Source organism: Phocoena phocoena, chromosome 16 (assembly GCF_963924675.1).
Source record: "Phocoena phocoena chromosome 16, mPhoPho1.1, whole genome shotgun sequence".
Taxonomy (NCBI): domain Eukaryota; kingdom Metazoa; phylum Chordata; class Mammalia; order Artiodactyla; family Phocoenidae; genus Phocoena; species Phocoena phocoena.
In genome coordinates, this window is record NC_089234.1 from 19,525,954 (window position 1) to 19,542,489 (window position 16,536).

Here is a 16,536-nt window from a genome sequence, read left to right on the forward strand (position 1 = left end):
CTAGAACAGTATAGAATTCTGAAAGTCTGTTAAGTTACCACCACAAAAGAGAAACTTGCTCTGCCATATAGTTTGATGGAAAATTACTGAGAGACACAGCCAAATGAAGTCATCTCCACCAGAGGGCACAACTGCCTTCCTTCAGGGTATCAGCAGAGTAATTGTTATTTTCCTAGTATTCTCAGCTCTTCAAATGACCACACTGTCAAAACAATTTAATGTAATCAGGTTATGTTGCTCCCATCAGATTAGCTGATAAGTTTTCAGAAAATTTCTCTTGAGGTCAGTTATTAAAGGAGGTCACTGTGCTAGCTGATATATATGAATAAGAATCATTGCTAAAAAGAGAGCAGGACTGAGAATCGTGAAAATATGACAAAAAATTCCTACCTTGATGTGTGCTTTGGCTTTGTTGAGCAAACCAAGTGTTGTGTGCCTGGTGCAATCTGGTCCTAGTGGAATCAGAACTTTTAAGCGTTCTAAACACAGGCGAAGATGAGCTCGTCTAAGAAAGACAAAAAAGTCCAATCAGTACAGCCTGAATATTCCACTAAAAACATCCTAAAGCCTATTTTAAGACAAATAAGAATTTGCACATTATTCAGTCTATAACCACGTTACGCCCCTAATTCTTCAGTTTCAACAAAGTATCTGCACGCAAGTGAAGCTGTGCCTACAGGTTTTCAGTTTCTGACATTTCTGTTGTACTCTGAAAACATCGGTCACTTCAGATTATTATCCCCAATGGTTATCTCTGTCAGAGGTGATTTAATTTTAACCTGCCCCATAAACTGTCTCAACTGTATTAATGTGGAAGTAGGAAAACATATTTGGGCAACTGTATTTGATTTTGAATGTGTAAAACCACAGGCTAGAATAGAGGTTTTCAGCTTCAGAGCACCCCAAAATGCTCACAAATTTCCATTTCTTCCCTTCCACCTTTCATTCACACACACACACACACACACACACCTCTCCACAACTGTAGCCATCCTACAGTGTTTATGTTATTATGTATTAGGCTGAACCATACAAAATTTCTGATATTCAACCATTTCTCACTTATAAAAAATGGCAACTTCATATGACCCAACACAATAGAAACAGCAAAATTCTGTGGCTAGTGAGGACAGGGTTAGGCAAAATATATGGCCCTGAGATCAATTCTAGCCACTGAAACAACAACCCATAAAATAGTCCCCTGCTTCCTAATATCTAAGTGTACCAGCTATCATTAGCTTTTCATTTTTATTTCTGTTTCCCTCTTCCCTCTTACTACCCCTTACCCACCTCCAATTTTCTACACATGGAAAAAAACCATGACAGAATTCTTCACTAAAAGTCACTGTATTCTTTAATACACCCATCCTATGGGCAAGTTAGGGAAATTTCCTCTGTAAATGCTAGTAGAGAGCCTCATGAATTTATATTCCCTATACCCTACAGGAACTATGATTACCATGATGAGAGTTCTGGGTACATAATTTCACCCTGAAACAATACTAGTTCATATATCTGGTCCTGTGCTTCATAAAGTATAACATAATTAATCACTTAATAATATATCTGAAAAGAAAATCCACAGATGTGCTCATAGATTAGCTCTATTCTGTAAAGAGCCATAATTGAACATTTAGCAACTGTTTCAACTGTCCCACAAACAGAACACATCCTCCATTTTTTCCTCAAAGAGGGCCAAAACGGTCTGCTAGCTCAGCCACCGACCTATGCTTTCTTTGCCTTAATACATAAGAAATAATGTCAAGAGACATTCTCAAATGCTAGCAATTTCAAAGAGGGATAGGATAAGGCAGCCAATTATGTCATTGACAAGTAAGGATGATTAAGGGTAGTGAGGTCAGAGATCTGGCAGATGAATTGTCAAGATTCTTCCAGTATCCACTAGCCCAGCTAGTTAAAGGTCTGCTAGCATTTCCATTCCAAATCTCTTTATTGAGTTCAACAACTAAAATCTAGTAATTGGCTCCAGGCTGAAACCTGACATACCTAATGTGGATAAGGAAAAAATTTTTTTAAACTTGCCCTAAATTAAAGGATTATCAATGGATTCCCCTTAATGAGATTTAACAATTTTAAAGTCACTCTCCTCCCCTGCTATGCTTCCCAAAACCATAGAGCCTTTAGTAGAATTTTCCTTTTTAATTGGAAAATCTCTTAGGTGAGGACTCTCACATGATCACAGAGTGCTCTTGCTGAACAGGCTAAAACTAAACAAAATAAAGTCCACATTAAAAAGTGCCTTTGAGATTGGTTCAAGATGGCAGAGCAGAAGGACGTGCACTCACTCCCTCTTGGGAGAGCACTGGAATCACAACTAACTGCTGAACAATCATCGGCAGGAAGACACTGGAACTCACCAAAAAAGATACCCCACATCCAAAGACAAAGGAGAAGCCGCAATGAGATGATAGGAGGGGCACAATCACAGTAAAATCAAATCCCATGACTGCTGGGTGGGTGACTCACAGACTGGAGAACACTTATACCACAGAAGTCCACCCACTGGAGTGAAGGTTCTGAGCCCCACGTCAGGCTCCCCAGCCTGAGGGTCCAGCAATGCGAGGAGGAATTCCTAGAGAATCAGACTTTGAAGGCCAGCAGGATTTGATTGCAGGACTTTGACAGGACTGGGGGAAACACAGACTCCACTCTTGGAGGGTACACACAAAGTAGTATGCACATTGGGACCCAGGGGAAGGAGCAGTGACCCCACAGAGACTGAACCAGACCTACCTGCTAGTGTTGGAGGGTCTCCTGTAGAGGCAGGGGGTGGCTGTGTCTCACCATGAGGACAAGGACACTGGCAGAAGTTCTGGAAAGTATTCCTTGGCATGAGCCCTCCCAGAGTCCACCATTAGCCCCACCTAAGAGCCCAGGGAGGCTCCAGTGTTGGGTCACCTCAGGCCAAAGAACCAACAGGAAGGGAACCCAGCACCACCCACGAGCAGAAAAGTAGATTAAAGTTTTACTGAGCTCTGCCCACCAGACCAACAGCCAGTTCTACCCACCACCAGTCCCTCCCATCAAGAAACTTGCTCAAGCCTCTTAGATAGCCTTATCCACCAGAGGCCAGACAGCACAAGCAAGAAAAACTACAGTCCTGCAGCCTGTGGAACAAAAACCACATTCACAGAAAGACAGACAAGATGAAAAGGCAGAGGATTAGGTATCAGATGAAGGAACAAGATAAAACCCTTGAAAAACAACTAAATGAAGTGGAGCTAGGCAATCTTGCGGAAAAAGAATTCAGAATAATGATAGTGAAGATGATCCAGGACCTCAGAAAAAGAATGGAGGCAAAGATTGAGAAGATGCAAGAAATGTTTAACAAAGACCTAGAAGAATTAAAGAACAAACAAACAGAGATGAACAATACAATAACTGAAATGAAAAATACACTAGAAGGAATCAATAGCAGAATAACTGAGGCAGAAGAACGGATAAATGATCTGGAAGACAGAATGGTAGAATTCACTGCTGTGGAACAGAATAAAGAAAAAAGAACGAAAAGAAATGAAGACAGCCTAAGAGACCTCTGGGACAACATGAAACATAACAACATTCGCATTATCGGGGTCCCAGAAGGAGAAGAGAGAGAGAAAGGACCAGAGAAAATATTTGAAGAGATTATAGTCAAAAACTTCCCTAATATGGGAAAGGAAATAGCCACCCAAGTCCAGGAAGTGCAGAGAGTCCCATACAGGATAAACCCAAGGAGAAACACGCTGACACACACAGTAATCAAACTGGCAAAAATTAAAGACAAAGAAAAATTTTTGAAAGAAGCAAGGGAAAAACGACAAATAACATACAAGGGAACTCCCATAAGGTTAACAGCTGATTTCTCAGCAGAAACTCTATGAGCCAGAAGGGAGTGGCATGACATATTTAAAGTGATGAAAGGGAAGAACCTACAACCAAGATTACTCTACCCTGCAAGGATCTCATTCACATTTGATGGAGAAATCAAAAGCTTTACAGACAAGCAAAAGCTAAGAGAATTCAGCAACACCAAATCAGCTTTACAACAAATGCTAAAGGAACTTCTCTAAGTGGGACACACAAGAGAAGAAAAGGACCTACAAAAACAAACCCAAAACAATTAATAAAATGGTAACAGGAACATACATATTGATAATTACCTTAAATGTGAATGGATTACATGCTCCAACCAAAAGACACAGGCTCGTTGAATGGATACAAAAATAAGACCCGTATATATGCTGTCTACAAGAGACCCACTTCAGACCTAGGGACACATACAGACTGAAAGTGAGGGAATGGAAAAAGATATTCCATGCAAATGGAAATCAAAATAAAGCCAGAGTAGCACTACTCATATCAGATAAAATAGACTTTAAAATAGAGAATGTTACAAGAGACAAGGTAGGACACTCAATGGATCAATTCAAGAAGAATGTATAACAATTATAAATATATATGCTCCCAACATAGGAGCACCTCAATACATAAGGCAATTGCTAACAGCTATAAAAGAGGAAATAGACAGTAGCACAATAATAGTGGGGGACTTTAACACCTCACTTACACCAATGGACAGGTCATCCAAACAGAAAATTACTAAGGAAACACAAGCTTTAAATGACACAACAGACCACATAGATTTAATTGATATTTATAGGACATTCCATCCAAAACCAGCAGATTACACTTTATTCTCAAGTGCGCACACAACATTCTCCAGGATAGATCACATCTTGAATCACAAATCAAGGCTCAGTAAATTTAAGAAAATTGAAATCATATCAAGCATCTTTTCTGACCACAACGCTATGAGATTAGAAATCAATTACAGCGAAAAAAACGTAAAAAACACAAACACCTGGAGGCTAAACAATACATTACTAAATAACTGAGAAATCACTGAAGAAATCAAAGAGGAAATCAAAAAATATCTAGAGACAAATGACAATGAAAACATGACGATCCAAAACTGATGGGATGCAGAAAAAGCTGTTCTAAGAGGGAAGTTTATAGCAATACAAGCCTACCTCAAGAAACAAGAAAGATCTCAAATAAACAATCTAACGTTACACCTAAAGGAACTAGAGAAAGAAGAACAAACAAAACCCAAAGTTAGTACAAGTAAAGAAATCATAAAGAGCAGAAATAAATGAAATAGAAACAGAGGAAATAACAGCAAAGATCAATACAACTAAAAGCTGGTTCTTTGAGAAGATAAACAAAATTGATAAACCATTAGCCAGACTCATCAAGAAAAAGAGGGAGAGGACTCAAATCAATAAAATTAGAAATGAAAAAGGAGAAGTCACCACTGACACCACAGAAATACAAAGCATCCTAAGAGACTACTACAAGCAACTCTATGCCAATAAAACCTGGAAGAGGGGGCTTCCCTGGTGGTGCAGTGGTTCAGAGTCCACCTGCCGATGCAGGGGACATGGGTTCGTGCCCCGGTCCGGGAAGATCCCACATGCTGCGGAGCAGCTGGGCCCGTGAGCCATGGCCGCTGAGCCTGCGCGTCCGGAGCCTGTGCTCTGCAAAGGGAGAGGCCACGACAGTGAGAGGCCCGCGTAACGCAAAAAAATAAAAAAAACCAACCTGGAAGACATGAACAAATTCTTAGAAAGGTATAAGCTTCCAAGACTGAACTGGGAAGAAACAGAAGACATGAACAGACCTATCACAAGTAATGAAATTGAAACTGTGATTAAAAATCTTCCAACAAACAAAAGTCCAGGAACAGATGGCTTCACAGGTGAATTCTATCAAACATTTAGAGAAGCGCTAACACCCATCCTTCTCAAACTCTTCCAGAAAATTACAGAGGAAGGAACACTCCCAAACTCATTCTATGAGGCCACCATCACCCTGATACCAAAACCAGACAAAGATACTACAAAAACAGAAAATTATAGACCAATATCACTGATGAATATAGATGCAAAAATCCTCAATAAAATACTGGCAAGCAGAATCCAACAGCATATTAAAAGGATCATACACCATGATCAAGTGGGATTTATCCCAGGGATGCAAGGATTCTTCAATATATGCAAATCAATCAATGTGATACACCATATTAACAAATTGAAGAAGAAAAACACTATGATCATCTCAATAGATTCAGAAAAAGCTTTTGTCAGAATTCAACACCATTTATGATAAAAACTCTCCAGAAAGGGGGCACAGAGGGAAACTACCTCAACATAATAAAGGCCATATACGACAAACCCACAGCAAACATCGTTCTCAATGGAGAAAAACTGAAAGCATTTCCTCTAAGATCAGGAACAAGACAAGGATGTCCACTCTCACCACTATTATTCAACATAGTTTTGGAAGTCCTAGCCACGGCAATTAGAGAAGAAAAAGAAATAGAAGGAATCCAAATCGGAAAAGAAGAAGTAAAACTGTCATTGTTTGCAGATGACATGATACTATACAGAGAATCCTAAAGATGCCACCAGAAAACTACTAGAGCTAATCAATGACTTTTGTAAAGTTGCAGGATACAAAATTAGTGCACACAAATCTCTTGCATTCCTATACACTAATGATGAAAATCTGAAAATGAAATTAAAGAAACACTCCCATTTACCACTGCAACAAAAAGAATAAAATACCTAGGAATAAACCTACCTATGGAGACAAAAGACCTGTATGCAGAAAATGCTAAGACACTGATGAAAGAAATTAAAGATGATACAAATAGATGGAGAGATATATCATATTCTTGGATTGGAAGAACCAATATTGTGAAAATGACTATACTACCCAAAGCAATCCACAGATTCAATGCAATCCCTATCAAATTACCAATGGCATTTTTTACAGAACTAGAACAAAAAATTTTTAAATTTATATGGAGACACAAAAGACCCCGAACAGCCAAAGCAGTCTTGAGGGAAAAAAAGCGGAGCTGGAGGAATCAGACTTCCTGACTTCGGACTATACTACAAAACTATAGTAATCAAGACAACGTGGTCCTGGCACAAAAACAGAGATATAGATCAATGGAACAGGCTAGAAAGCCCAGAGATAAACCCACGCACCTATGGTCAACTAATCTATGACAAAGGAGGCAAGGATATACAATGGAGAAAAAACAGTCTGTTCAATAAGTGGTGCTGGGAAAACTGGACAGCTACATTAAAGAATGAAATTAGAACACTCCCTAACACCATATACAAAAATAAACTCAAAATGGATTAGAGACCTAAATGTAAGACCGGACACCATAAAACTCTTAGAGGAAAACACAGGAAGAACACTCTTTGACATAAATCACAGCCAGATATTTTTTGATCCACCTCCTAGAGTAATAGAAATAAAAACAAAAATAAACGGGATCTAATGAAACTTAAAAGCTTTTGCAAAGCAAAAGCAAAACTACAAGCAAGACAAAAAGGCAACCCCCAGAATGGGAGAAAATATTTGCAAATGAATCAACGGACAAAGGATTAATCTCCAAAATATATAAACAGCTCATGCAGCTCAATATTAAAAAAACAAACAACCCAATCCAAAAATGGGCAGAAGACCTAAATAGACATTTCTCCAAAGAAGACATACAGATGGCCAAGAACCACATGAAAACCTGCTCAACATCACTAATTATTAGAGAAATGCAAATCAAAACTACAATGAGGTATCACCTCACACCAGTTACAATGGGCATTATCAGAAAATCTACAAACAACAAATGCTGGAGAGTGTGTGGAGAAAAGGGAACCCTCTTGCACTGTTGGTGGGAATGTAAATTGATACAGCCACTATGGAGAACAGTATGGAGGTTCCTTAAAAAACTAAAAATAGAGTTACCATATGACCCAGCAATCCCACTACTGGGCATATACCCAGAGAAAACCATAATTTAAAAAGACATGCACCCCAATGTTCACTGCAGCACTATTTACAATAGCCAGGTCATGGAAGCAACCTAAATGCCCATCGACAGACAAATGGATAAAGAAGATGTGGTACATATATACAATGGAATATTACTCAGCCATAAGAAGGAACGAAATCAGGTCATTTGTAGAGACGTGGATGAATCTAGGGACTGTCATACAGAGTGAAGTAACTCAGAAAGAGAAAAACAAATATCGTATATTAATGCATATATGTGGAACCTAGAAAAATGGCACAGATGAACCGGTTTTCAGGGCAGAAATTGAGACACAGATGTAAAGAACAAATGTATGGACACCAAGGGCGGAAAGTGGCGGGGGTGATGGTGGTGTGATGAATTGAGAGACTGGGACTGACATATATACACTAATAGGTATAAAATGGATAACTAATAAGAACCTGCTGTATAAAAAAATAAATAAAATTCAAAAAAAAAATAAAAAGTGACTTTAAACTCTTCATCAGGATTATTATACCATATGCCTAACAACTGAACTCATGTGAGATGACTGGAGGGTGGAGAGAGACTGGTGGTTCTCTTGCAATAATTAGAGGCTCCCAAGGGAGCTCTGAATTCAGTCATCTAAAAAAGTTAACAAAGCAACTAACTAGTAAAGTTAACAAGTATTTTGCCACAGGAATAACTTGTCAATTTTGTTTAACCCCAGAAATTCAGTGCATATATAGGAACTTTTACTTTTAGCTTAAGAAACTTCAAAATGACTCCTTACTATAGTTTCATATCAAGAAAAAAATGGGTGGGTCAGTTTTCTGTTTTGTGAGATCTAAGTTAAAGTCATATTAACATCTAAGCAGAATTTGCAGCAACATGGATGCAACTAGAGATTATCATACTAAGTGAAGTAAGTCAGACAGAGAAAGACAAATATCATATGATATCACTTATGTGTGGAATCTAAAATATGGCACAAATGAACATATCTACAAAACAGAAACAGACTCACAGACACAGAGGTCAAACTTGTGATTGCCAAGGGGGAGGTGGGAAGGGAGAGGGATGGACTGACAGTTTGGGGTTGGTAGATGCAAACTATTACATTTAGAATGGATAAACAACAAGGTCCTACTGTATAGCACAGGGAACTATATCCAATTTCCTGGGATAAACCATAATGGAAAAGAATATGAAAAAAGGAGTGTGTGTGTGTGGGGGGGGGGGGGGTATATGTGTGTGTGTGTGTGTGTGTGTGTGTATACACACACATACATATATATATATGGATAACTGAGTCACTTTGCTGTACAGCAGAGACTGGCACAACATTGTAAATCAACTATACTTCAATTAAAAAAAAAGATGAGAAAATACAACTATGCTTTAATGTGAAAAAAAAAAAAATACAATCTAGGCAGAAATCAATTAACAAGGGACTTGCCTGGTGGCACAGTGGTTAAGAGTCTGCCTGCCAATGCAGGGGACGTGGGTTTGATCCCCGTTCCAGGAAGATCCCACGTGCCGTGGAGCAACTAGGCCCGAGTGCCACAACAGCTGAGCCTGTGCTCTAGAGCCTGCAAGCCATGACTGCTGAGCTCACGTGCCACAACTACTGAAGCCTGTGTGCCGCAACTGCTGAGCCTGCGTGCTGCAACTGCTGAGGCCTGTGTGCTGCAACTGCTGAAGCCCGCACGCCTAGAGCCCGTGCTCCACAACAAGAGAAGCCACCGCAACGAGAAGCCACTGCAATGAGAAGCCCATGCACTGCAACGAAGAGTAGTCCCCGCCTGCCTCAACTAGAGAGAGCCCGTGCACAGCAATGAAGACCACCCCCCTCCCAAAAAAAAGCAGCCAAAAAAAAAAGAGAAGAAATCAACTAACAATATTAAAATGTCTGTTTTCTCTTTTTAAAAAATCATTCAGTTGTATATTACATGACTTTGTGTACTCAGCAATGATGTTCCAGACACTTGTTTGAGTGGGAGAAGTAAAAAAACGTATATTTTAAGAGTTTACAATCTAGACTACAGAACGAAACATTTTGTTTCATTTGGTTCACAATGAAATGAGTCATACAGGTATCAAGGGCAACAGAATCTGAATAAAAGGAGAGATTGTAATTGGAGAAGGCAGCCTTATAAAAGAGGTTGAAACTTGACTTTGAACTTGAGGGATGCTGAATTTGTTTATGAAAAAAGCAAGGATTTTCAAGGTAATTAAAAGAGTAAAGGATTCAAAGTTCACATATTGGGACCAAGTTTAAACCAAAAATTAAAAATAGCTTTTTTTGTTCAAGAGAAAACAACTGAATTGTAATTCTATAAGGAAGTATCAGCCAAGTTCAGCAGTCTGGTGATCTACAATAGCACTGTCAAATCAGGAGCTACCCAAGCCAAAGGAGTCAAGGTGTAAGTAATGCCTAAATGAACAGGGAAGGCGGACTGCTCCTCTAAAATATTATTTTTTATTGGCCACTACTGAACATTTCTTAAGTCAATTTTTTTAACCATTTTAAAAAATTGAAGTATAGTTAATTCACAATGTGTTAGTTTCAGGTGTACAACAAAGTGATTTGGTTATACATACATTTTCTTTTCAGATTCTTTTCCATTATAGTCTATTACAAGATACTAACTATAATTCCCTGTGCTATATACTATAGGTCCTTGTTGTTTATTTTATATATAGTAGCGTGTATATGTTAATCCCAAACTCCTAATTTATCTCCCCCACCCCTATCCTGCTATTCCCTTTGGTAAGCATAAGTTTGTTTTCTATGTCTGAGTCTACTTCTGTTTTCTAAATAAGTTCATTTGTATCATTATTTTTTAGATCCCACATATAAGTGATATCATATGATAGTTGTCTTTCTCTGTCTGACTTAACTTCACTTAATATGATAATCTCTAGGTCCATCCATGTTGCTGCAAATGGCATTATTTCATTCTTTTTTATGGCTGAGTAATATTCAACTGTATATATATATATATATATATATGTATATATATATATATATATATACACCACATCTTCCTTATACATTCATCTGTTTTTTTTTTAAACATCTTTGTTGGAGTATAATTGCTTTACAATGGTGTGTTAGTTTCTGCTTTATAACAAAGTGAATCAGTTATACATATACATGTGTTCCCATATCTCTTCCCTCTTGAGTCTCCCTCCCTCCCACCCTCCCTATCCCACCCCTCTAGGTGGTCACAAACCACCTAGCTGATCTCCCTGTGCTATGCGGCTGCTTCCCATTAGCTATCTATTTTACGTTTGGTAGTGTATATATGTCCATGCCACACTTTGTCACAGCTTACCCTTCCCCCTCCCCATATCCTCAAGTCCATGCTCTAGTAAGTCTGTGTCTTTATTCCCGTCTTACCCCCAGGTTCTCTATGACATTTTTTTTTTCTTTAGATTCCATATATATGTATTAGCATACGGTATTTGTTTTTCCTTCTGACTTACTTCACTCTGTATGACAGACTCGAGGTCTATCCACCTCGCCACAAATAACTCAATTTCGTTTCTTTTTATGGCTGAGTAATATTCCATTGTATATATGTGCTACATCTTCTTTATCCATTCATCTGTTGATGGACACTTAGGTTGCTTCCATGTCCTGGCTATTGTAAATAGAGCTGCAATGAACATTTTGGTACATGACTCTTTTTGAATTATGGTTTTCTCAGGGTATATGCCCAGTCGTGGGATTGCTGGGTCCTATGGTAGTCCTATTTTTAGTTTTTTAAGGAACTTCCATACTGTTGTCTGTAGTGGCTGTACCAATTTACATTCCCACCAACAGTGCAAGTGTTCCCTTTTCTCCACACCCTCTCCAGCATTTATTGTTCCTAGATTTTTTGATGATGGCCATTCTGACTGGTGTGAGATGATATCTCATTGTAGTTTTGATTTGCATTTCTCTAATGATTAATGAGGTTGAGCATTCTTTCATGTGTTTGTTGCCAATCTGTATATCTTCTTTGGAGAAATGTCTATTTAGGTCTTCTGCCCATTTTTGGATTGGGTTGTTTGTTTTTTTGTTATTGAGCTGCTTGTAAATTTTGGAGATTAATCCTTTGTCAGTTGCTTCATTTGCAAATATTTTCTCCCATTCTAAGGGTTGTCTTTTGGTCTTGTTTATAAGGTTTCCTTTGCTGTGCAAAAGCTTTTAAATCACATTAGGTCCCATTTATTATTTATTTTATTTCCATTTCTCTAGGAGGTGGGTCAAAAAGGATCTTGCTGTGATTTATGTCACAGAGCGTTCTGCCTATGTTTTCCTCTAAGAGTTTGATAGTGTCTGGCCTTATATTTAGGTCTTTAATCCATTTTGAGTTTATTTTTGTGTATGGTGTTAGGGAGTGTTCTAATTTTATACTTTTACATGTACCTGTCCAGTTTTCCCAGCACCACTTATTGAAGAGGCTGTCTTTTCTCCACTGTATATTTTTGCCTCCTTTATCAAAGATAAGGTGACCATATGTGCATGGATTTATCTCTGGGCTTTCTACCTTGTTCCATTGAGCTATATTTCTGTTTTTGTGCCAGTGCCATACTGTCTTGATTACTGTAGCTTTGTAGTATAGTCTGAAGTCAGGGAGCCTGATTCCTCCAGTTCGTTTTTTCGTTCTCAAGATTGCTTTGGCTATTCGGGGTCTTTTGTGTTTCCATACAAATTGTGAAATTTTTTGTTCTAGTTCTGTGAAAAATGCCAGTGGTAGTTTCATAGGGATTGCATTGAATCTGTAGATTGCTTTGGGTAGTAGAGTCATTTTCCCAATGTTGATTCTTCCAATCCAAGAACATGGTATATCTCTCCATCTATTTGTATCATCTTTAATTTCTTTCATCAGTGTCTTCTAATTTTCTGCATACAGGTCTTTTGTCTCCTTAGGTAGGTTTATTCCTAGATATTTTATTCTTTTTGTTGCAGTGGTAAATGGGAGTGTTTTCTTAATTTCATTTTCAGATTTTTCATCATTAGTGTATAAGAATGCCAGAGATTTCTGTGCATTAATTTTGTATCCTGCTACTTTACCAAATTCATTGATTAGCTCTAGTAGTTTTCTCTTAGCATCTTTAGGATTCTCTATGTTGATGGACATTTAGGTTGCTTCCAGGTCTTGGCTATTGTAAATAGTGCTGCAATGAACATTGGGGTGCATGTATTTTTTTGAATTTTTATTGAGTTATAATTTACATACCATATAATTCACTTGCTTTACTTGTACAATTCAATGATTTTTGGGTATATTTAGAGAGTTGTGTAACCATCACCACAGGCATGGAGTTTATTTATTTATTTTTTGGCCACACTGCATATGGGATCTTAGTTCCTCAACCAGGGATCGAACCTGTGCCCCTGGCATTGGAAGTGTGAAGTCTTACCCACTGGACCACCAGGTACATCCCGCCTGTATCTTTTTTTTTTTTTTTTTTTTTGCGGTATGCGGGCCTCTCACTCTTGTGGCCTCTCCCGTTGCGGAGCACAGGCTCTGGACGCGCAGGCTCAGCAGCCATGGCTCACGGGCCCAGCCGCTCCGTGGCATGTGGGATCCTCCCGGACTGGGGCACGAACCTGTGTCCCCTGCATCAGCAGGTGGACTCTCAACCACTGCGCCACCAGGGAAGCCCCCGCCTGTACCTTTTTGAATTAGAGTGTTCTCTGGATATATGCCAAAGAGTGGAATTGCAGGATCATATGGTACTCTGTTTTTAGTTTATTAAGGAACATCTATACTGTTTTCCATAATGCCTGCACCAATTTACATGCCCACCAACAGTGTAGGAGGGTTCCACTACTGAACATTTCTTCAGTCAAGTAATTTTAAATGTGCTCCAAGATGTAGTTTATACTAAGAAAACATACCCTGAGATAACATGTCTCACAAAGGCCAGTGATGCCATTTTCCATGTTTTGTAAATAGGGTCCTTCAAAACAGATAATATTATGAAGGATGAGTGGTGAATGATGTCCTCTGCTCTTCTGTGGGGCAAGTGTATGTGTGGGAGCCAAATATCATTTCCTCCAGTTTTTGTACTTGTAAGTGAATTGGGCATTTGGAGAATAGAATAACAAAGGGTTAATGGAAGTTGAACGATAGCAGCTGACCAAGGCGGAGCCACACTTTTCAAAGTTGGCATTCAAATACTGCATATAGTTTTTCACATGTGCTTATATACCACTTTTAAGTAAATGCAATGGACTCTCTGTGACTGTAAACTGGAAAGTTCAATCAGAAAATCCATTCTCTTCCATGTGTAAGTATTTTCTCTCCAGCAAATTATGAAATGAACTATATGGCAAAATTCTTCTTCCCTTACAATGGTGCTGTGCTGCTCTCCACCCTTTCCCCCATAGTCGCCCTGCTGGTAACCAGATTGCAAGCTTAACCACCAATGACCTAGAAAGGCATGTCTTTTGATGCCATCTGGTCCTTTCTTTTCTTGCCTTCATTCTCATGTGACTGGTGGCTCAGGAGTCTCCTGTACAGAGCTGCCAAATCATGAACTGTAAGACAATGCGGGAAAAAGAGGACAAGTGACAGAGAAGAAAAAAAGCTTGGTTTGATTTGAAAATCCTTATGTACTGAGAAAAAAATTGCAACTATCATGAGATGATGTTTTTCAAGTCTTCAAGGAGTGGAAGAACTGACATAAAGAAGGATTCATGAAAGGCATGGTTCTGTACCTTTAGTCAAAGTAGGGTAAGAAGGTCGGCGGAAGTTAAGGCTGCTGTTCTGAATATTCTGGTGAACATTAGACTAACAATCAATAGGAAAAAACCTCACATTGTAAAATTAACGTAATCAGACTTGATGGAAAAAATGTAGCACCTTGGTTAGCAGTTACTTAACTTTTCACAACACATCAATAGCTCAATAAAAACTATACAACTAAAATCTTTCCTAATTTAGCGTGAGTGACTGTAAAGCAAAGTTAAGATTAGACACTGCAGCAGGAGGTGCCTTGTGAGAAAACTGGAGTCTTGCAGAGAGGGAGGGGGCAAGACAATGGAGAGATGGCAAAGTACTTTTATTTTCAAAGACACTTTGAGGTTTGTTTTAAAATGAGATTTAAAAGTGGGTTTTACCCAGGGGAAGAGGCAATTCCCAGTGACTAACCCTGTTGGAGAGAAGGTCCTATCAGAATTACCCACACCTTCAAAAAGGGCAAGCCCCTTGTGGGAGAAGGAACAATTAGAGTCTGTTTGGCTTTTATTTTGGTAGATTGGGATCATTTTTCCCTGAAAGAACCAGTGCTGCTTTTGATTTCAAACCTTGTAAACTCTACTGCCAAAGTGAAATAACACAGAACGTGAGGGGAAATGATTTTGCCATAAAATGGCCCCTGCTAGTAGGTGTGATATTTTAATGCATAAGTATATCAACCAGAAGAAGCACACTGTTGAGGGAGGAGAGAGGAAAGAATTCCCTTTCAGAAAAAAATTGCAGGCATCTATCACACGATGATGTTTCTCAAGTCCTCTCTTGAAACTCTAATCTCTCTGCCCAACAACAATAAGAAATTTAACGCCTGCCCAGCCTCACAAACCATCCATTGGCTGATGCCCTTGGAGGCACGGTCCTTCACTGGAACTTACTTGTCTTTCATTCCTCCACTACGGGATACCAAGACTTTGCCAAGTAACGAAATAAAAATGGAAAACAAGTCAAGCGATAGGGACAGTACTGTATTTTCCTCTCAGTTGAATGTTACGCAATGGGCTGTGAGCCCTCCCTTGAGCCAATTTCTTCAAAGCTGCAGTGGCTTGTGGCCAGGTTTCCCAACTCCCTACACAACACTTTTGCACATGACAGCAACTAGCTGTTTTTCCTACACATTTTATACTCCAGCATTTCTCTAAATGTAACATGCTGAGAATTTTCTGAAAATCAACAGTTACCAAAAAAACCAACCAAACAAAAAACTGCCTGCCTCCTTTCTTATAAAGAAAAATGACATTAAAGATGGATCCAGATATCAAGCACAATCATGCTACACATGAACTTTATTTACAAAAACAAATATGATCATATTCTGCTGTTCAGCTTACTCTGTTTGTGAAATAAGCTTTAGACAAGCTATTCCCATAAAATGGCACATGATAATTATATGCTTCATTTACAACTTATATATTATCTACTTCATAAAAAATAGACTATTAACTCCCAGTGAGTAACTTAGTAAGTGGCATTTCCCTAGCGTTGGAATTGACTGTGGTGTCATGGGGCTTAAGGACAATAAAATTAAAACTTAGGAGAATAGCTAGGACCCTCTTCTCACTTTTCAGAGAAAAACTGCTTTCATTAATATTCCTCTTAATTCAACTGGTATCTTGTAAAATTACCAGATAGGAATATTAACAAGTGTTATAATGAAGTTGTAAATTATATAAAGTACATAATATTATGATAATATAAATTATTCTATAGTCACATTTATCCACCTCAGCACTTAAAGGGCTCATCTATATACAAGATAAGAAAATCAGTAAGGTTGAGATACATGTTACTCATTCTTTGAAAACTTTTAAAAATCACTTTCTCCCAGTAAAATCAAAGTAGTTCTTAGGGTAGGGAGACAGAGAGGTTTTTTTAAATTATTCTATTTTTTAAAAATAAATTTATTGATTGATTGATTTAAACATT

At 38.5% G+C, this 16,536-nt stretch overlaps 1 protein-coding gene across 3 annotated transcripts in view; it reads right to left on the reverse strand.

Annotated features, from left to right (window-relative positions):
• Positions 1-16,536, reverse strand: part of MXI1 (MAX interactor 1, dimerization protein) — a 102,572-nt gene that overhangs the window by 6,928 nt on the left and 79,108 nt on the right. For all 3 annotated transcript variants that reach the window (XM_065894195.1, XM_065894198.1, XM_065894196.1), the window contains one exon: positions 391-505. In XM_065894195.1, the coding sequence (XP_065750267.1) occupies positions 391-505 (115 nt within the window). The remainder of the gene's footprint in view (positions 1-390; positions 506-16,536) is intronic.